The sequence below is a fragment of the Anser anser genome (assembly GCF_964211835.1).
Source record: "Anser anser genome assembly, chromosome: 4".
NCBI lineage: Eukaryota > Metazoa > Chordata > Aves > Anseriformes > Anatidae > Anser > Anser anser.
In genome coordinates this window covers 63,102,363-63,123,431 of record NC_139724.1, presented here as the reverse complement: position 1 = coordinate 63,123,431, position 21,069 = coordinate 63,102,363, and the positions used below count along the sequence as shown (strand labels likewise).

At 40.3% G+C, this 21,069-nt stretch overlaps 1 protein-coding gene across 2 annotated transcripts in view; it reads right to left on the bottom strand.

Moving 5' to 3' along the window:
* Positions 1-21,069, bottom strand: part of FBXL5 (F-box and leucine rich repeat protein 5) — a 35,695-nt gene that overhangs the window by 14,106 nt on the left and 520 nt on the right. For both annotated transcript variants that reach the window (XM_083834746.1, XM_083834745.1), the window contains exons 2-6: positions 8,495-8,710; positions 6,605-6,700; positions 5,070-5,253; positions 2,708-2,890; positions 135-260 (exon numbers count right to left, since the gene is read on the bottom strand). In XM_083834746.1, coding sequence (XP_083690872.1) covers positions 135-260; positions 2,708-2,890; positions 5,070-5,253; positions 6,605-6,700; positions 8,495-8,710 — 805 coding nt within the window. The remainder of the gene's footprint in view (positions 1-134; positions 261-2,707; positions 2,891-5,069; positions 5,254-6,604; positions 6,701-8,494; positions 8,711-21,069) is intronic.

The following is a 21,069-nucleotide window of genomic DNA, read 5'->3' as shown; positions in this document are numbered from 1 at the left end:
TCACGTACATGGAATCAACTACAAAAAACTAGTAGTTTAAATTGATTTTATACAAGAGACTCCATTTTATGAGTTCATTATAGCTATGTAATCTGTAGAAAAAAAGAACTTCATCAAAATCAGAATTTACTTACCAGATTCATCTATGTCAGCATCTTCATCCCATTCCTGGAAAGCACGACTTTCATCTTTTCTATTTTTCACCCATTCCTCATCAGGTTCTGTCTCAGTATCTGCTGCAGGACCACTATACCAATCACCTACTCACCGAGAGAGAGAGATGAGCGCAAACTTTTATTTGAGCAGAAAACAGCAATAACTTCTCAGTATACTGTGAAGTATCTAAAGATATGAAATAAAATAATAAATTTTGCATTCATCTCAACTAAGGTTGGCCTGACTCTGGACATAACTCATGTTTGGGTGATGTTTTAAAGCTAGAGATTCCTGAAACAACTGCAGTACCATTACACAGCTCGTTGCCTATTATGTTATTCCTGAGACATGCCTTCTGTCCTTATTTCCTTAGTAGGGACCAATGATTGCAAAAACAACAGAAGTGATTATGCAGTACCTGGACTGTGTAAGTGCTCAGGTTCTTTATGGTCGCTAAATTAACCACAAGCTTCTTGTTTAGCATTTGGTTTGAGGCATTTCTGTTTTCCTTCGGAAACTCACAACCATATAGTCAATCAGTATATATTTTATTAGCCCATTTTTAGTCACTGCACATGACAACTCCATGAGCACAAACCCCAAATCCCAGAAGGAGCCTACTTACAACAGCTGTACAACCCAATTATAATCTATATGACTCAAATCAAGAGAAACGTTTTCTAGAACATCTGGATGAACACAAGTATCAGGACAGCTCTTCTGTTTTAGCTGGGAGGGAATCCCATTCTCCCCAAAAGCTACTGCACAGGCACAAGTTATGGGTACGCTGTAGTGTTGGGCTCGGGATACGGATGTCTGCTGCCTCCCTTAGTGTAGATATACTTAAGGCAGGAAGAGCTTATCCCACTATCTCACTAGCGGGAAATCCTATTATCCCACAAAAAAGAACAACCCCTGTTAAATAGTTTCTTATTCAAGCAACACAGACAAGTGACAACGAAATCCTAACTATTTGTCAACGAACTGAGGGAAAGGGCTTTGGTGACATTTCTCATCTACTTTATCCCACCTTCGTAATACACAGAAAGACTCAAAAACCTTCCCTGTATGAGAAAAAAGTTAAAAATTAAACCAATTCTGTAGATTATTTTTTTTTTTTTTTTAACACCCCCTCCCCTTGGCAGTAATTCCTATTTGAGAAGCTTCCACCCAGTTTAGAGCACTTCTCCACAAATGACTGCATTAGTAAGTATAGACAGTACGTCATGGTAATGGCTTCCTATTGTGCCAAAACCAGGTTCAGGAATAAGCCAATTTAAGCAGATGCCAATTATCTCTTTTGTGTGGCATGTAAGCATAAAGTTAACTACGTTTCAGAAGAAAATTCAACGAATTTGAACTCTGAAACCTCCCCACATACCCTCTCCGTCTGCTCCAGCTCTGGGACCAATCTATTATTGTAAGTTAGATTTATTCAGCCAAAAAAATTAATTCCAAACAGAAAGACATTTAACTCTTCTCTGCCCTGTACAGACTTTAGAAGCCATAAAGATACAAAAAGAAAAAAAAGCTCTTAGCTTTTAGGTCAAGAATTTAAGTTATAAACTAACTTTATTAAAATCTTAAAAGACATAAAATATTGCTTATTAGAAAACACAATCATCTCAACCACAGGCACGGCATCAATTGTGTAGCCTGCAATGCCACCCTCCAGTGATTGTTTAATACTCACACAAGTCTGGACAAAGACAAATATTTGTATTTTAAGCTACAGATACACTCCGATGACTCTCATAACTGGCCTTTACAGAATACAGAGTATTTTGTCTGTTTGAACAGGTGCTTTTGCAAAGGTTACACTTCTCAATAGAAAATTGTAAAGAACACAAGTCTGAGGAACAGAAGCTGGAGCACACCACTTCTTAGTCCTTACTGCAGTACAAGGTAAGATATTTAAAGAACCAATGATAAAATTAACACATGCAGTTTCTTTGAAGTTTGAACATCAAAAAGCAAGAATAGGTCACAATGAAGTGCTACAACTCTGTTGTTCTGAGCTTCAACTCTGCAGTTTGGTGTGAGTCATCAGGCAAACCTCCCCAAGGAAAGTATACTAGTCAGGAACTAACAAAAATGTATTTTATTTCTACCTAGTAACACAATAATATGAATATATTACAGAAATAGCAGCAGCAGCATTTAGAACTCAAAATCCCTACACTATAATTAAGACGTGGTACTAGTGAGCACACTTGTTAACATTAACACAAGACAACAAACCTCAGTAAAACTAATAAACAGTTTGTATGTAAGAGCTATTCATGAGTAATGACCAACTCAGTGTTTAGTTTCTTCATACCTCCATCTTGCTGTTTCTGGTTTTTTTTATTGATGCTGCTTGTTGGTTGTTTTTTTTTTTTTTTCAATTCAACCAAGTTTCAAGGCAGTTCCTGCCAAAAGCGTAGAACCCTTCCAACACGCACAGCTTTCAGGATCATTGTATGACACAACAGCTAATAAAACATTATTTGCTATTGATTCAAATTCTATAATTGACATGCTTTCAAAGAAAGAATTAAATTTAACTTACCTCTGGCCCAGCGAACAGGATAAAGATGTTTCCAAAGAGATCCAGTTTTAGCCAACTGTGACCATTCAGTGCTTACTTGACTACACTGACATAACTCTTGGGGGTTAAGGTAACTGAAAATGGTCACCATTACTTCAGGAGGAAGATTAGTAATATTTGTGGTGTGCCCTGTTACTTCAGTTTCTGAAATATAGAAAGTTTGTGTTAAGTGAAGTAAATCCTCATAGCTTTAAATAGTAACGGTGTAACTACATTCTGACTACATCAATGAAAAAATGTATTAAAGTGTTTTAAACAATTGTTTGACAAAAGAAACGAAGAAAATAGGTGTTGTTTTGTCTTTAAAAAGCTTCCTCTGTAGTATCACCTTCAAAAAAAGCTTAGTTTTCTGTTTGCCATTTTCCCAACTGGCTAGTTCACCCCCGCCCCCCCAACTCTGATCCCACAAGACTCCGAGAAAGCCCTAGACAAAAATAAACTGCTCCTACTCTACCACAGCAAGATAGCAAATACTGCTTTCATAACTGGAAAGCTTTAAAAATATGCCTTATGTCACACATGATATATATACCTGCTTTGCCAGATTCCCAATAAATAGTATCAACACACAAAGTCTACCAGCTGGGCCCACTCTCACTGAAAGCACTCAACCTCTTGACTTGGACACAGCAAGAAATCTATACTTAGCTGTTTGTAGCTGTCTTTTTTTTTTCTAGCTTTAACTGGAAATATAAGCAATTAAGGTGACACTGAATATTAGGTCAGACACTAAAAATCAACTACTATAATATATACTTTAATGGACAATAGCAGAAACCATCTCCAATAGCTCTCCTTTATTGCCACAGTACCTAAAGATCTGTGAACTGTAACGTATTTAGTGCTTTGGTTAGATGTGGTTTTTTGTTTCTTTCTTTTTGCTGTTTTAGAGAATTTTCAATACTTTGTATAGTCAAATTACTTGAGAAAAAAATACTTCCAAAATGTTTTTTAGGAGTCCTTAGAAATAGCAGATTTCACAAATTAGTACGACACAAAGTATGTGAGACTTTACTGTGAGACACCGATCAGGTTTCTCTTCTTTGCAGAAAAGCTTCAAAGGTGACCATAACAAAAATAATTTGCCCTACCATAATCTGTTACTACTTCAAAAACCAAGATGTGTAACTACAGTTTCAACTGATGAATCAATGTATTTATCTGGACACCTGGCAAGTCATTGCAGATAGACTACAGGGAATTTCACACTAAAATTCTGCTAGAACTGCACAAGACTACAGCTGTGATATTTTCTTCCTTTTCTAAGAAACAAACGAAAGACATACTCCCCTTCCCCTAAAGTCTAGAACACAGCTGTTGCAGAGTTAGTACTGTCCCAAAACTGCAATTCCAGCTAGACATAATAGCAAGCAAAGCCATAAAACTACTTTTGTCCTGTTCAGTTGTTCGGACTCAAACAGTATTTCACACCATAAACAGCAATGTTTTCTGAAGGCTTGACCTGAAGGGTAGAAAATGACCAGTTCAGTAGTTCAAAAGTCAAGTTTTGTCAAAAAAATGGTTCCAGAACAGAGTTTTTCAAGTTTTTCTGATGAGAGCACCACACCTTATCAAAACCAAAGAGTAAGCTATTTGTCAGTCTCACCCCAGTATTACACTTGTGGTACATTAATCCTTCTTCCTTGGTACATTAACTCTTCTTCATTTGTTAAGAGTGACAACAGTAAGCATGGAAGATGCAGGCTGTTTCAACAGTCAGAATACAAGCCTAAGTGCACTTCAGTAGCATTTATTCTAAGTTTCATCAGGAAAGGTAGAGTTAGATGAATGCAAATTAAATACCCACTTTCAGAATGCACGTTTCATCTGACCTACTCACACACTGTACAGATTCATACCCTTGCACTAACTCCACAAACACAGCTCCTTCCTTTCTGATTCCCCAGATTAACTGTAAATATTGCCAGTTGACTAACTATCCTGCGTTACTAAACCATCAACAGAAAAAGCTTACAAAACAGGCCTGAAAAACAACAATTAAAGGCAGAGTCTGCAAACAGAAAATGTGATTTTTACGGAAGTATGAAATTAAAATTTAAGTATCGTTTCTACCTGTTTATTGTATCAAGTATTATCACAGGAGGGAGGAAAGGGGAAGAAGTCTGAGAAAAGATAAACAGTATCAGATACAGTAAAGTTTGCCAAAAGCCTGTATGATATAGTAAGTCTTCAAGTTTCAAAACTGTTTTGAAGAAATTTCTACTTTACAAAAATTATTTTAACTAAAGTACTGTACTTGTAGATATGCCACTGGTGTGGCTTTTTAGGCAAAAACTGCTTTCACTTTAATTAAATGCTTCACCTTGATCTGCCTTCTCATCCACTGAATACTTAAAGACCTTCTGAAGCTCTTCAGCTTGATTCCACTTACTAAGACCTCTGAATTCTGCAGCCTCCTTTTGTGAGCAGTGTTGTGCAATTACTTTCTTCTTAATATCTTTCAGTTCTTCGTAAGTAAAGTATTCCATCAACATTGGCTGAAAAACCTAAAGCAAAAAAAAGAAAGTGCAGTGCTGACACAGATCTACCAAGACAGAAATTTCCTGTTTCCATTCCTCCCCAAGCACAACATGGCGTACGTAGATGGCCCTGTCCTTAGGTTCATTTCAGTTTTAAGTTCTAACCCTGTGCTTGCCAATGGGTCATTGAAGAGCCTCAGGCATGCTGTTTACCTGTTTTCCCCAACAGAAGAGGGAAGTGACTAAACTAAACAACTTATCAATGTACTCACACGGAAGGTAAAGTGGCAAGGCAGAAAAAACATGAGGGAAGATTTCTCTTAGACCTCGGAAGATTTGTTCTCTCCAGAAGATGCTTCCCAGTTTTCGGATACCCATAAATCATCAGACTGGCAGTACTAGTCTTTATGTTTCAAATATAGGTCAGAAGCTGTTTGGGAGTGTCAGTTTGAGTCATGAAGCACTGGTTTATAGGACTTCTTTTAAGTTTTGCTAGGCCATACGACAATTGCACTTTCTTTTAGACTTGCACTCTTTCACATTTAGAAGTTATACAACGCATATCATAAGTTTAAGAGCAAACAGTATTCTGAAGACTCCTTTTTAAAGAAAAAGGGAGGATTTTTTTTTTTTTTTTTAATATTTGTGCAGGTCTAGCAAGTCACGATAATGGTACCAAAGTTTACAGTAATGCATTCTATTTCTGTTACTTACCGTTCCCATAGTTTTACAATTTCCAGGCACCTTAATACTGCATCTTCTGTTTTATAAATGGATTGTTTTATACTGTTAAACCATCTGTATGACGACGTCATGAAGCAAGTTAAGCACAATACCATGCTTTATACTGACGCTGTTCCTCTTTACCTGAGCTCTACTGCGATATTCTGCATACTTCACGTAACTAAACCCTTGCTTAAAGGCTATTTGTAATAAAACAATTGCATCTACACATATGTAACACAAACCTTAATTATCCCTCTAATTATATAATGTTAATCATTTCAACTTTTCAGCAGTATTTTAATCCACCACCACCAGTCAAAAGGAGGCAATAGCATACCATGTGTCAAGTAACTTCCTGTTAAGCAGCTATACCTGCTGTAAACAAATTCCAGCCCCAGTGGACTTGTTACCAACTTTCAAAAGGGCCACGATTTCACCATAAATTTTCAATATATTCACTGTTCTAGGACGTGTCACATACCATTTACAGAACAGAACAATGACACCACAGTCCTGAATGCAAATCAGCATAATAATTAAAACAGAATTGTGGGGAAAAAAAAAAAAAATCAATCTGTTAAGTCCTTTGTCTCTGCACAGTCATTTCAAACCACAAGGAAGATCAGCGTAGTATTTGAGGAGAACTACCTACCTCCTCTTCCTCTTTCATATGAGGAAGGAAATCCCTGGTAAAGGCTTCCAATCTCTCCTTCAGCTGTTTCGCATAGTTTAGCTGTTCATATTCATTCTGAAAAGAAAGAAAAGATTTAACTGTTATCTAATCCTGTCCACCCGTTCAGGGGTTGAACTATTAGATAAACCGGTGTTTCAACATAAAGAGCATGTATGCAGTATGCTCTGTGATGCTGTTTGCTGTATTTAGTAGTAAGAATGTGTTAACTTTAAGTTTCTTGACAAGCTGACAGTCTGTATTGACCTGCTTCTAGACAGAACAAAGTATTACCTTCCTGCCAGATTCCAGTTTATTTTGTTATCAGATATGAGTTAGCTTGTCTAATCACATTTTTACTTTAGAGCAAAGACCTGAAGCCTACCAGTCTACAGTCTAACCCAAAGTTCAAAGTAGTTATAGACTAATCTAAATATTTGCATATTTTGCCCAAGAATCCTTCCAGGATATAGTAATTCCATTTCATCTTCTAACTGCATATATTTTACATTAGTTACTCTACAATTAAGTTTCAAAATTATAATCACAAATTATAGTCCTATGTGTTTTCTATATAAAATATATGTATTTACTTTTGAAGTGGAAAGAACTTCAAAATAGTGACGTGACTTTAATATTAAATTTCCTCCAAACTCATCTATCAATTTATTAGCTAGTTCTTTGTGCCAGCAATAAGTTGGTTCTTTAGCCTGTCCCATAATTGCAACATACAGAAGTTCCTCATAGTTCTTACAGTAAATGTTGTAAGTTTTTCTTTTCAAGCTTCTACAACATTAAGAAACCCTATTATAGGAAAACCCTAAGCTATCAGTTTAAATCAAACTAATCACAAAAAAAGAAGTTAAACAATTAACATATCTAAAGGAAGTTAGAAAAAGTCTTTTTTTCCATATAAGAAGTCAATATAAGCAACAGAATAACACTAACACCCTATTATAGAGGCTATAACACAAATCTAAATGTTCACTTTCTCTCTCCTTCACATTCCTTCACGTTCCAATTCATTAACGGAAACAAAACAAATTTTAAGGTTTGATATTCACAGGAAAAAATTATGTGCAAGATTCCAGTTCAAAAACCACTCTAGATATCAAATATGCTGTTGATTGATTACATTTTACTATTTTTCTTACTGAAAATACAGAACATCTATACGTTTCTAAATGTCAAATTATTAATGGAGACTACCACTCTTAGAGCTAAGGAAGGGGGAGTTGAACTGTGTACCCCAGAGAAATGACACAGCATAATCAAGATGAATTCCTCTCCAGCAGAATCCAACATGAAAAAGCCAGCTGGAGAAGGAACATGTGGAGTTACTCAAGGACTGGAACTCCAGCAGCATTACCGAGCAACAGATTACTGGAAGGAGTGCACTACTTGCTAATAGAATAAGACAATGCACTTTTTTTTTTTTGCCTAGATCCTGTAATGATCTCCACTTGTGACAATAATACAGTTCTATGTGCCCCCCAGAAAAAATACTCGGGCTTTCCCAACAAGATAATAAAAACTAGAGTTTCTAGTCACTGTTGCACCAATTAGCAGAGCAGTCATATTTGAAACTCTCACATTGTCATCTCCAAAATATCTCCAGTTATGCAGTGATGGACTTCTCTATGTCACAAAATAGATCCCTGAAAAGAGTTTTTACTAGAGGTATAGTAACTGCAGTGAATGGCAAAAGAATCTAAGTTAGCAAGTTGAAAATTTTCACTACTGTATCAAGAAATAAGAAGTGTTTCATTTCGTCCTAATTTATTTGTGGAGAAAATTAATAAAGGTTGAGACAAGCTAACATGCAATCACAGCACATTTTCCTTAGGACAAATCCTTTTAGAGTCTGCTTACCTTTACATTCTTTAACCCTTTCTCAAACAGGCTAAGCATCTCAGAGAGTTTGTTGTCCGAGTGCACGTTGTACACTGTCCGGCTCCGTTGCTGAAGTAAGCCAATGATACACTCATTTTCAATCTGCTCATGCATTTTGAATTCCTTGAACGTGGCATAGAGGGACTGCAGAAGAGCCCGGAAGTCATTGTTGTTGGAGAAGTTGGTCTTGGACAGCTAAGAGAAAGAAAAGCTCATAAAAATCGACGAAGAAGAACACACCAAGGTCAAGTTAAACCATTAGAACAGGTATTACATCCTGTTATTCATTGCTCCCACTACTTTCAACATAAAAGCTGAAAACCTTCTGTTATAAAGAAAACTGGCAAAAATGAGATTTGAGTGTTCAGTTCAAGCAACTCACTTCAAAGATATCAAGAATTAGGGTAATTAATGTTCTTGAAGCTTCCAATCTTCAAGCACAGGAGATTAAGATCACATATTCAAGTACATACATAGGAACACACCTTTTTTTTTTTTTTTTTTTAACAAAAACTTCCCCATAATTTAGCTAATTGTTGCAACAGAATATAATTCAAGACTACTTCTTCCAGACACAGGCAGAATTAATATTGGCACTTGAATAGGATAGATTAGCAAAGATTTCTAACACCCACATATTAATATGACTTTTAGAATTATTTAGAGAATTTATAACTATTTTAACCTTTATGGCTGACTTGCCATTTGATTTTTATTTTTTTAACAAGAACTGACAAAAGTTTCATGCAAAACCCTCGAACTTGTTTTTAAAAAAAACTTTCAAAAACTCATCATGCACGGCTGTTTCACATATAGGTTTCCTCCTACAGTTCATTAAAACAGTAAACCATCCATGGTCAATCCTTAACTCCCAAAGTAAGCTACCCAAACAGTTTTACTACCATGTTGTGCTTTGTGAATAAGGTTAAGTAAACTAAGGGATTTCAATGCGCAATTCTTTGATTTCCAACAGCAGCTACGTAACTGTACTTCCCACTACAGGCTCTGAAAAAAAATGAAGCTATAAACTTCAGAAACATTTCAAGGAACTAATTACAAGATAACTGCAGAAGTTTCACAAGGCCTAATGTATGCAATAATGTACACTTTGAGAAGAGTTTCTAATTGCCGAAAAGGAGATTACATTTAACCAGGCAAATGCTGAAGGCAACCCTCTCATTCCACATGGATGCAGAGAGCTGAAGACAGCAGTTAAGTAGCAGGGTAACTTTTAAAAAAGAAAGATTTTCCTCGAAAGAGCGATGTTATTATAGCATTAGTTTTAGAAGCCAGTAAAGTCAGAGCTGTATCGAAGGAACATAAACCAACCTTGGGAAACCCTGAAATACACAGATGTAGGAAGATTTCCGGGTAGAAATCAAGGCAACCTCCCCAGCCTGGCAGCTAACCAAAAGGTCCAGCCACTTCCCGAGGTCTGTGTGCAGGTGCTCGCTGATAAAGCTGTTATCAGCAGCCCTGGAGCTCACCTTACGTACGGCCCACAAGGAGGACTGAGTTTTAGCCAGCGTACACAAACTGCGTAAACTGTTTGAAAAGGTTTCCCATGGACTGAGAGCTGACAGATCAAGATAGCACAAAGACCTAAGTTACCTGGTAACCCATTTTTACATACATACATGCAGACACGGTCATCATAAACAGCATTTTCAAACTGTGTTTTCCTTTGGTGAATGTTAAAAAAAAAATGGTATTTTTCCATTCTTATGTCTTATTGTGTGTGGCTTCAAGAACCGCAGCCCACAGCGGTACACAAGAACAAGCATTCTACAAGTAAAAATATTTTAATTAAATTCAGAAAACAAGCCACTGAAATACTTCAGAAGTGTTTTGGTCACCAAAAAAAATCCCCAAACTACGTTTTTTGTTGGAAATGGGAAACAGACACATACTTTCATTTACTACCTGCATAGCTCAATGCTAACCATGAGCTGCGACTCCCAAAATGCCAATCACTTAAAAAACGGACTGAACGAAGGCACTGACCCGTCCTGACAGCGCAGCGTCACCTCCGGGCAGCCACAGCGGTGGCAGGGAAAGCTGGACACGCGCCAGGGGCTTACACAATTCCCTGGCAGTCATGGCATGCTCTACTTGCACACGAGCAAAGCGACTGCCATTAGGGAAACACACTGACTTAGCCTCAGCTGAGAGCAGAAATAGGGTAAAATTAAATTTTTTTCAGTATCTTTCAGACCAGCTACCGACAGGTCAGGATCGACTTCTCTTCGTTCGTGATGCTGTGTCTGGATACACTCCTCACCTTCAGCCATTTGCCACTCCGACTTCGGCGATGGTGCAGCTTGCTTTCTGATCTAGCATCTCTCTTCACCAAGGACTGTCTCAAAAGTGTTCACTCAGCCCCCGTTAAGGATGCGCAACACCTGCAGTCAGTCCCAAGCACCCTCTTCCCCACTAATCTTACTCGTTCCCAAAAGCTTAGCTGTTTGACTGACATAAAAACTGGGACAAGACTGATGAAGTGTGCAGCAGGAGGGTTAGAGAGAAATGTATTTTGCTGGTGGGTACAGGAAAAAAAAAAAACACAGATTTGGTTCTGATACAGAATAGTATTTTCTCTTACTCCTGACTCAAACGTTTTCAACACAAATACTTCTGTTGTACCTATTTACCGTCATCAGCAAACTTGGAACAAGCGAGGAATCCAATTGTGCATTCAATTTAAGAGTTCCTATCGTAAGTGCCTTGTTAGAGAAGCCACTGGAACGTGAAATACCCGCATACTCTGCTCCTCTCTGCTACTGGGGCTTCCAGCAGATAGCCAAGAGATTAAGAACTATGGAGAGGATGTCGAAAGCTTAATGACTGTACTTGAATCAGCAACTGGTACATTAAAAAGGTCAGCTGAAGCTGAAGAAAGCTGGCTTTTCAGAGGCCAGGTAGCCTAGCAACAAAGTCACTCGGTCAGATCTGCAATTTCATTACCAGGCCTGATGAAGTCTTAGGACGAGCACCAAGAGCGTTAGCAGAGGGCAGCTGCTCCTCCCCAAGGCCCGCTTTTCGCCAGCTCTAGGCAAGGGAAAACTAGCACAGAAGTTGTGCAGTGCAAGAAGGAAACTGCCTCCCCAGGCTCAGGTAGACAATCCTAAGAGTGGCAGGGTGGAGGACATGGACTGTATTATATTTGCCGACTGGTTAAAGATACGAAGCACAGTACGTGTGAGATCCCTGAGCTGACTTGCACCACTAAACTGATTAGCACTGCTGCAGGTATTAGGGGTATCTGGGAGCTTGCTGTCCTTCTGAAGACACCACGTTTAAACAAGTCCACGTTTGCAAGTCTTAGACTGAGCCAACAGCACGTCTGGTAAGGGGTTTGCAATACAAGCTAGCTCAGGAGCAGCATCACAAACACCAAAGAGAAATTCCCTGTGCCTCCTGAGGCCTTGTCCTGGAGCCCCAGGAGACAGCCACCAGCCGGAGCACCGGGCCAAGGTGCAGTGCCAGTTACTGCCACCTCTGGTACAGCTCAGGGACCTCTGATCTAAGTGCACAAGCGGCCAGCAGCTGTAAAAACTGAATGCAAACTTGATTTTTAATTTCAAGCTCCTAAAAAGAGATCTGTCAAGTTATCACCTCTGTTTCATGAATACTGTGGAAAATGCATCAGTAATTCAAGGGCAGCTGCAGTGCCAGCAGTGAGGGGAAGCAGGAGGTTGCAAAACAGCCCAAATCTGTTCCAAATCACAGCACAGCAAGGAGACAGACACACTAACGTAAGAGCGCTGTTCTCTTCTAAAGCTCTTTGTACCTAAATTGTCAACTTACACCTTTACAATATAAGATACTTAAAATGATGACAAATAAAAAAAATCAGAAACGCAGGCTTTCCAGCGATGCTAAAAAAGATGTGTATTAAGATTATGACAAAGTAGAACGTAAAGTTTTCTGCCATCGACTCAAGACCAGGCAACTCCATCCTCCCTTTGCAGGAAAAGACAGTAATGTTGAATTACGCAATCACTTAAATGGACCTAATTTTTTAAACCTCGAATTACTCAAAGAATCGCTACACATGGTAGAGATCCTTGTACCTCAGGCACCCATTTTAGGTGAGGGCCCGACTCCCTGTCCCACAGAGCCACTAACATACTCAGGACAAACGTACAGAGACACAGCAAACAAACACCCTCCCTTACTGTAAGCTGTCATCTCGTGTGAATAAATAAGCCACTCCAATAAAACCACTCCAATTGCACAGTAACATTGAACAAAACACCATATTTAGTTTCCTCCTGCAAGCATTCTACATATTTACCAATAAAGATCACAAAGATGTCTTCCTATAAGAAGGAAATTCACATTTCTGGCAAGTGAGTTTACTGTGAGTTAGCTCAAACAGTTATTTCCTAGTGTCTGTGCCAAAAATATGTTGAATAAGCAGAGGTTTGCTTCTTCCTTAAAAATATCCAAGCACACAATCAACAGGTAAGGAGGAAAGCAGCAAACAGGAACAAGTAAGAAGTATGCTGCTCTTACCAGACTAGCACCACAATAAGCAAAGCCTATATTCTGTGCAAACTTTTCAGGTTATGAGTATCTTGCTATATTCCCAACTACAGGCTGGAAAATAAAAAACCTGAAGAAAGAACAGGAAAGGGCAAATTGCCTTTCCACTCTGCCCAAAGGTTTTACACCTTTAAGGTAGAATTACTAAGAATAAAGCAAAAAGTTCACCAAACACTATTTCATACAAAGGCTTTCCCCATCAGTACCCAGAACTCCTCAACAACCTTTAACCCTAAGAATTCAGTCAGGAACAACAACAAGAAAATAACTTAAAGTTTTTTTTGTTTGTTTGTTTTTGTTTGTTTTTTTTTTTTTTCCTTTCTCATGCATCACCACAAGTAACATTTTCGATAGCTCATTACCGTATATTTTTATTTCCATGTATAATCACTGTGCTTAAGACTTATACAAGCAGCTGATTGGCACTGGAGTTGAAATACCGAAATTGTAAATATTCCTGATGATCAAAGCAGACCACATTTCTACCACTCGTTAAATCAGATTTAAAAACTCACTAAACATACTAAAATATTTTTCATTGTTCAGCAGGCAGACCACTGATTTAAAAGCTGACATTTTTAAAACAGAAAAGTACTGGGGGGACCAGAGAGGAAAGCAACACAGCATTACCAGTCAGCCACAAGTTTTCACTCACGCATTTTTAGGTATTACCATTTCACATAGGCAATAGCACTAAAACTGAGAGGACAGAAACTTGGACTCTGCGGAGACATTATCTCTGTTTTATGAGGAAGAAAATGAAGGGTCAAAGACCAGAACAAGGTGTGCCTGTATCAATACCAAGAGCACGTGCTTTCAGGTTATACTTCATCCACCGTAAATTACGGAGTGGGATGGAGAAAGAAACACCCAGAAGCAGCAGCCCTGCCCCTGCTTCCAGCTGCACCTTCCTTCCTACCCTTTCCCTGGAATGTGCTCCAGCAATTACGCAGCTGCAGGACGAACCAGATCACTTTACTGATGCACGAAGAAGCACACGGTGCCTCTGCAGCAGGTTCCTCTCTCACCTGGTCAGGGCACTAGGCTGAGCGACAGCCTGCAGTGACATCCAGGTACATCAACGTCTGTCTGAGACCACAAGGAGTTCAGCTACTTCACAATCCAGCTTTTCAGATGTATAAAGCCTTAAATCAGAAGACTCATACAGGTTTTGTTGTTGTTTTTTTAAACTCTGGGTGCTTTCTCAGCTGTGGGTCTACCCAAATTAAGAGTAATTAGTAAGGCAGGACAGGACCTGCCCAGCCCATGGAGGGACTCATGAAGAAATTTAAAACTTTCAAAAGCTCCTAACTTGTTTTCTGGGTAATCCTGTCCTCTATACAATCTCATCAATAGTTTTGTGGCTGAAACAAAACAAAATCTTGAAATAGCGTTTGGGGGACCCACTGCATTGACACAAAGATTAAGGGTATTTTTAAGGGTAATTTTCCCCTCCAAGAGCACCAGCAACGGTGCAGGTAAAGTCTCGTACTCTGTATTTTGAAAGACTGTGGTCAAGCTGATAAATGCCAAGCATGACAGAATAGTGGACCTAAAAAATAAACTGAAATATTTTCATTTTTATTGAGGTCTTCCATCTCTCTCTCATGCTACAAACGCAATCAATTTCTGCCACTGAATACCTATAAGAAAGTTTTGGGCTCATGAAGGACTTTTCACAAAGACCTCAGTAACTGCGCAGCACTGCACCAGAATTTTCAATGAGGCAGCTGCTACGAGTGTCAGACCTCCTCAGGGACTCAAGCAGAGCACACGGCCAGGAAAGCAGAGCTAAGATTGTCCGAGCCTTCTCCACCACGCGGTTTCCGCAAGAAGAACTCTACCAGGCATGAAGAGATCCAGGTGTTCATCATGGTTGCAGAGATGAACCCAAAGAAACACCAAAGAAAAGTCTAGTGAAGATATGAAACACATGGGCCTCATATGAAAGTAGAATGAACACTTGCAGTGATGTTATTCAGTTGTGTAGCAGCATTTCTCATGCACTTTTAATATTCCTTACAAGATTTTTCTTTTTTTGTATTCTCTCACCGGTAGATTCCTCCTAAGCCATGGCCTTTTGTCCGTCTGTCTGGAAGCACCTGAAGTCCCAAGGGTGAAACAAAGCTAGCCTCACGGCTCCCCCCTCCATGCCCTCGCTGCAGTAACTCAAACCACAGGCACAGCAAAAATACCTTTGCTTCTCTGCACCAGCCTCACTGCAATTCCCTAACACAATCGAACATTGGCACTGAAAAAAAAAATTCACTTTAGGCATGCACTGCAAAAACAAGGAGAGCCACCACTCTCTGAAGAATTACAGCTTACATTATATTTAATCAACTATTTCAGAAATTATAAAGCATACCCTCAGGTAAGTGCATGCCACCTGTATGAACGCCAGTACATGCTAATTACATTTCCTAGCTTTTTTAAGGCATCAGTTTGGGGTTTTCTGCGTTTTTTTTTTTTTTTTGGTTAGGTGTTTTTTTGTTTTGTTGGTTGTTTTTTTTTTTGATGCCACAGAATAGAAAAGGAATAAATTGTTGTTGCTTAAAACAGAGAAGGGCAGAGGTGAGTTGTTACTGCTCTCCACAGCAGGCTGGAACAAAGGACAAAAGATCAGAGCTACACACGAAGGGTGAACAGAAAACTTTCTTTTACAATTTGAGGGCAAAAATAGGTGCTGAGCAATTACCCAGGGAAAAAACCTGCTGCTGTGTCTGGCATAAGAAAACATCTGGGGATAGCTTATGATAGCGAAAGAGATAGATAAAGGGGAGAAGCATCCAAGAAGTAAGAAAAAAAAACTTTTCACTAGAGGAATAATAGAGATAGAAGAGCTTGATGAAGCAGCAGGATCTAAAATAGGAGTAAAATTATGCAGGTCTGAAAAGACTCAAACTCCAAACACAGATGTCCCTCATTTAAATCTCCTTTGGCACTTTACTTAAAATGCATTTGCTTTAAAAGCAGTTACTTAAAACATATTGTCATTTTCAGATTCATCTTCAAAATGTTCTTCTGCATGAAGAATTAGAACGAGGCTGTTATTTCCCAGTAGGCACAGCAAGAAGTTACCGAACTATTCAGCATCTAACAGACAAGATGGAAAGAGGGCTGGGGGAGTCTGATAAAATAGTTCAAGGCACGGACAGCAAATTTTTCACACAACTCTGGACACCAACATGGAGGCTTAATTCCCTTCCACCTGCCTGCAAGGCCCAGCTAGCTGACCATTTGCAACCTATTAACCCTGACCATCCTAATTAGCCATTTACTTATTCTAAATCTAGGTAAGAATGAAAGCAGGTTCCCAATGCATCACAATGTTAATTGGTAATAACTAAATATTACGAATATCTAAATCAACACACACTAATTGCCATTCATTTCTCACCGCTTCTTCAATGTACCCAAATCCCTTTTCAGGGTTTCAGAAAAAAACGAAAGCTTTACTAATTATTTTATTATTTTATTAGAAACAGACTTATCTTCATGGAACAGTCATTCTGTTCTTAGGGATATCGGGCAGAAAATACTTCTGGCTTTGAAACGGAAAGTCAAAATGGTAATTGTTTAATGTTTCAGTCCCCTGCTGCCATAAAAAGCGCAGTCTTGTGTGGTCACCTAATTCCCTGATCAATGCTTTACAACATCAATTCAACTTAATCCAGGAGTGTTTTTCTCTCCCCAAATGGTTGATCTGTAATATTCTTACTGTAAGAACATCACAAATCTAACATTTAAAAACTGTTTGTTCCCTTCAGCAGAGCCCCAAACTTGCAAAGTAGAGAAATGACTGAAGCACAGCAGAAAGCTACTGAAACAGACATAAAGGTGAAAGAAACTTGAGTTATCAAAAGGGACAATTATTAGGAAATGGAGAGAGGAATTTTTAGCTATGTGGACATTTAGAAAAGAATCCTACAAAACCAACCAAGAACGTAACACCGCTGGTAACAGAATAGGATTTACAATATAAATAAGGAGGACTCATTCACAAGTAACAGAGGACACACCAAAAAAAGAAAACAGCAAAAACGTCAATATAGACAGATTAAAAAAAAAATATATACTATCTATACACTTAAATATACGATTTAACAGGAAAGGCAGAAAGATGACAACACAAAAATTGTCATCTCAGCTTTAGTCTTCATAAGGAAGTTAAAAGTTAGTTGCTGTAAATATAAATATTGTCTTAAGAAACGGTCAGAAACGTAGGCTAGAAAACAAAAAGACTAGTTAAATCTTTATGCAAGTTCAATGTATTCCAGTCAGCAGAACACGACAAAATTGACCCAAATTTTCCTGAAGAACTAGCCAAAGTAATTACTGAACCATTAGAAGTAACGGCTGAGATTTTCTGCAGAAAGGGGAGATCACAGAAGACCGAAGTCAGGCAAGCCTAGGAAAAACCCTAGACGTGTTTGCTCCAACACCCAACGGTTGCACAACGCAGCGGAGCCGCTGGAGCAGATGTTTACTCCTGCAAGGGCTAGCCCTGTTCCCTCCTCCCACACCGCCAACCTGGCTCTGGAGCTCGTCTGACCTCTTAGCGAGCCAGTTTCACCGAACTGCCTTTCGCTTGGGTGAACTCGCTGCTCATCAAGGGGCCAGACAAGCAGTAATTAACCCTTCCCGAAGCAGCTAGCTGTCACATCCATTTGCTCACCGTATTGAATCTCGCGCTAATTTTGTGAGGCAGTGAGAAAGATTTCAGAGCAAGTTACCCATCAGCGACACAGCATTACAGCATTCAGGCCATGACTACGCTTCCTTTTGCTAATACAGCCTGAGTTTGCTGGGCAATTTCTCAGGTTCATCTCAGGAAAGCCTGAACATAACCCTCTGCTTAGAAAACACATTCTTCAGCTGCAAAACCACCACGAGACAACAGTTTGGAATCCCATCCAGCGATACCAGGTGTCTCTTCTGGGGTAGGCTCAGCCAAAATTGTATTCCAGGTGTGCATCTAGACCAGTCGCTATTTCAGTAGCCCAGAACTTGAAGTAACAACCAGATTCTTGTTCAAAAAGGAATCTCATTTCCTTTTGGTATGATAACCAATCTTCTTAGGAGGAAGATGATACGTTACGCGTTACAGGCCATGATTTCTCTATTTTTCTCATCTTGTTTTGCTTTACAGTGTTTCAGCAAACTAACACAGCGTACAGGAAACCACACGGCAGCTCAAGCACCTGGCAGCAGAGCTCTGAAAACAGCTACCGATGTTTACAGCTAAAGCAGAATGGGATTTTTAACACATAATCGGCAGCGATCTCTGCTGCCTCGTGACAGACAAGATACTTTTGGCCACAGCATGGAAAGGTGGAAAGCTACTAAAAACACGATCTGCAAGCGGTGCATCCCCAAGGTCATCATGCAGCCACAGAAATGGTCTCTGCTGGACACCACCACGCTGATGGGGATAACTACAAACTGCCATGGATCTGAGAGTCCTCAGATAGGCACAGGGAAGCCCAAAGCGAGTATGTGGCTATTAAAAAAGACTGCAGAGCACCATATCCAACGTGCATCAGCTCTCCTCAACACCAGCAGCGACTCGTTTTGCACAACAGATTTCAGGCAAAAGTAGACGTAATTAGGCTGAGGTTTCCCAGTAGCTCAAGCCAATCTAGCTGCTGGCTGCCACGGTCCCACCCTCTGCCTTGCGTTGGCTTCAGTGCTCATCTGACAAGCTCTTACTGGCAACACAACATCAGCAGAAAAATTACCCCGCTTAAAAAAAAAAAAAAAGAAAAAATGTTTTCTGCCAGCTTAGAGCCTTTGTGAGTCACTAAGCGCCGACGGGAGCAAGGGAGGCACAGCCTCAGCAGCAGCCAGATAGCTTGCAGTGTCGCGGGGAGCAGCGAGGAGAGCTGACAAAAGCAACAAGTACACTGAGGTGCAGCCGGCGTGAGCCCCACGTATGGTTGGGTGCCTCGGTTTGCTTAGTCCAGAAAGCAGGTAACTCAGACGGGGGACGTGGGTACGATTTGTAAATACCTTCCTGACAACGAAGAGCAGTTGACTAGAGATAGGCAAACACTACCAGCTCTATTTGTAGCAAAGATGATGTCAGGCGTTATGAAAACCATTTTCGCTGTAGGGACTGTTACCCTAGCGCTCCTCTCCCTGTAGGGGCGTACTTCCCCGAGGACTTACCAGACCACGTGACAGACGCGAGAGCTTTGTGGGTTTCCTTACAAAACAGAATTTTGGTTATTCTTACTACGCAAGTCCCGGGCGCTGTGTTCAATGCAGCTGAAATGCTATTTAAGAATGCAGCAAAAGCAGGAAGAAATCATTGCTAGCAACAGTTAAGAGACAAGGATAACTTTTAGAGACACATCAAACTTCTAACATGTCTGATTCCCTGTCCTGCCTCACACCAAGTTCTGGAAGAACAAAATAAGCTACAGCTCTCAGTCCTCACCTAGTATTTAAGTACCTGCTTACTCCAGCTGTCAATAACCTTACAGCTGATGCCCTGAAAAGCACAGAAGCACCCATCTCACCCTCACTAACATTTGGGGGCATTTACTACACTGAGGAACTAACCTGACAGCAACTATGTAACACCACACAGGGCACATGAGGAAGGGCAGGTAATATATAATTCACAAAATTAAAGACCACTCAAGGGCAAACTAAATGTACGCAGCGCATGGCTTTACAGATTGTAATTGACATGTAAGCAGAACTAATGTCTCATCTAATTACATCATCTCAATCACACGAGGGAAGTCAAACAGATCACAGATTTTTTTCTGATGCAAAGCTAGCGTTACTCAAATACATGGGTCACAGGCACAGCCTTCAAGCTCTGAAACGGGGTTAAAGGATGCAAGATCGAACACTTCAAAAATATACATAGACACATAAATCCGCACGGCTACACTTCTTCAAAAGAAGAAGTAAACAAGCAGACTCCTGTGCATTAAAAAAAAAAATTAGGAAGATGAGAGATTATGTTCATTGCAGGCTGGGTAGTTTTAATCAAATTTGCCAATATTTAAGAAAGCAAAAATTCCTGCCCAGGTAGTTTTACTTTCAGCAAGTCACAGTAAATTTGATCAAAACTTTGTGGGAGGTTCAAAGTAACAGCCATGCCTCTCTAGGGATCAGAAATCCAGAAGTATCAGCGAATGACTACAGTCTCTGGTGCTTCAAGCAAACCCTGTTCAGCAACTGCGAACGCCATGCTCAATACTGCAGCAGGGGGCAAGGGGAGAGAAGTCCCATGTGGTCGCTTCGTGTGAAGTCCCCTCTGTTAAGATATCACAAACTTCTGTGCAGCCACAGATTAAAACCAACAAAACAACCCTGACCACAAACACTCAGAGTTAGCGACCGGAACAGGCCCGCAGCGGGGCCTGCCGAGCCCCGGGGCAGGACAGGGGGGCACGGGGAAGGGAAAGGAGGACTCCCCTGTCCTGCCTGCAGCTGGAAGCTGCTGCACTGCCCCTCCTCTAACTCCTGCCTCCTTTTTAAGCGCCTGCTAGCCCACCTGAGTGTGCAAACAGCCACTTACGCTCACAGATGGGAGGCACTACTTCTTTTCTCGGGGTGCTGGCTCTGAAGTATTTGCCTGGAGCCCTTCATAGAATTGTTAGGGTTGGAAAAGACCTTCTAGATCACCTGGTCCAACCATCCCCCTACCACCAACGTCACCCACTAAACCATGTCCCTAAGCACCACGTCCCACCTCTCCTTGAACACCCCCAGGGACAGTGACTCCACCACCTCCCTGGGCAACCCGTCCCAGTGCCTGACTGCTCTTTCTGAGAAGAAATGTCTCCTCATTTCCAACCTGAACCTCCCCTGGCGCAACTTGAGGCCATTCCCTCTGGTCCTATCACCGGGTACCTGAGAGAAGGGCCGACCCCCAGCTCCCCACACCTTCCCTTCAGGTAGCTGCAGGGAGCAGTAAGGTCTCCCCTCAGCCTCCTCCTCCCCAGACCGAACACCCCCAGCTCCTCACAGCAGCCAGCTTCGCC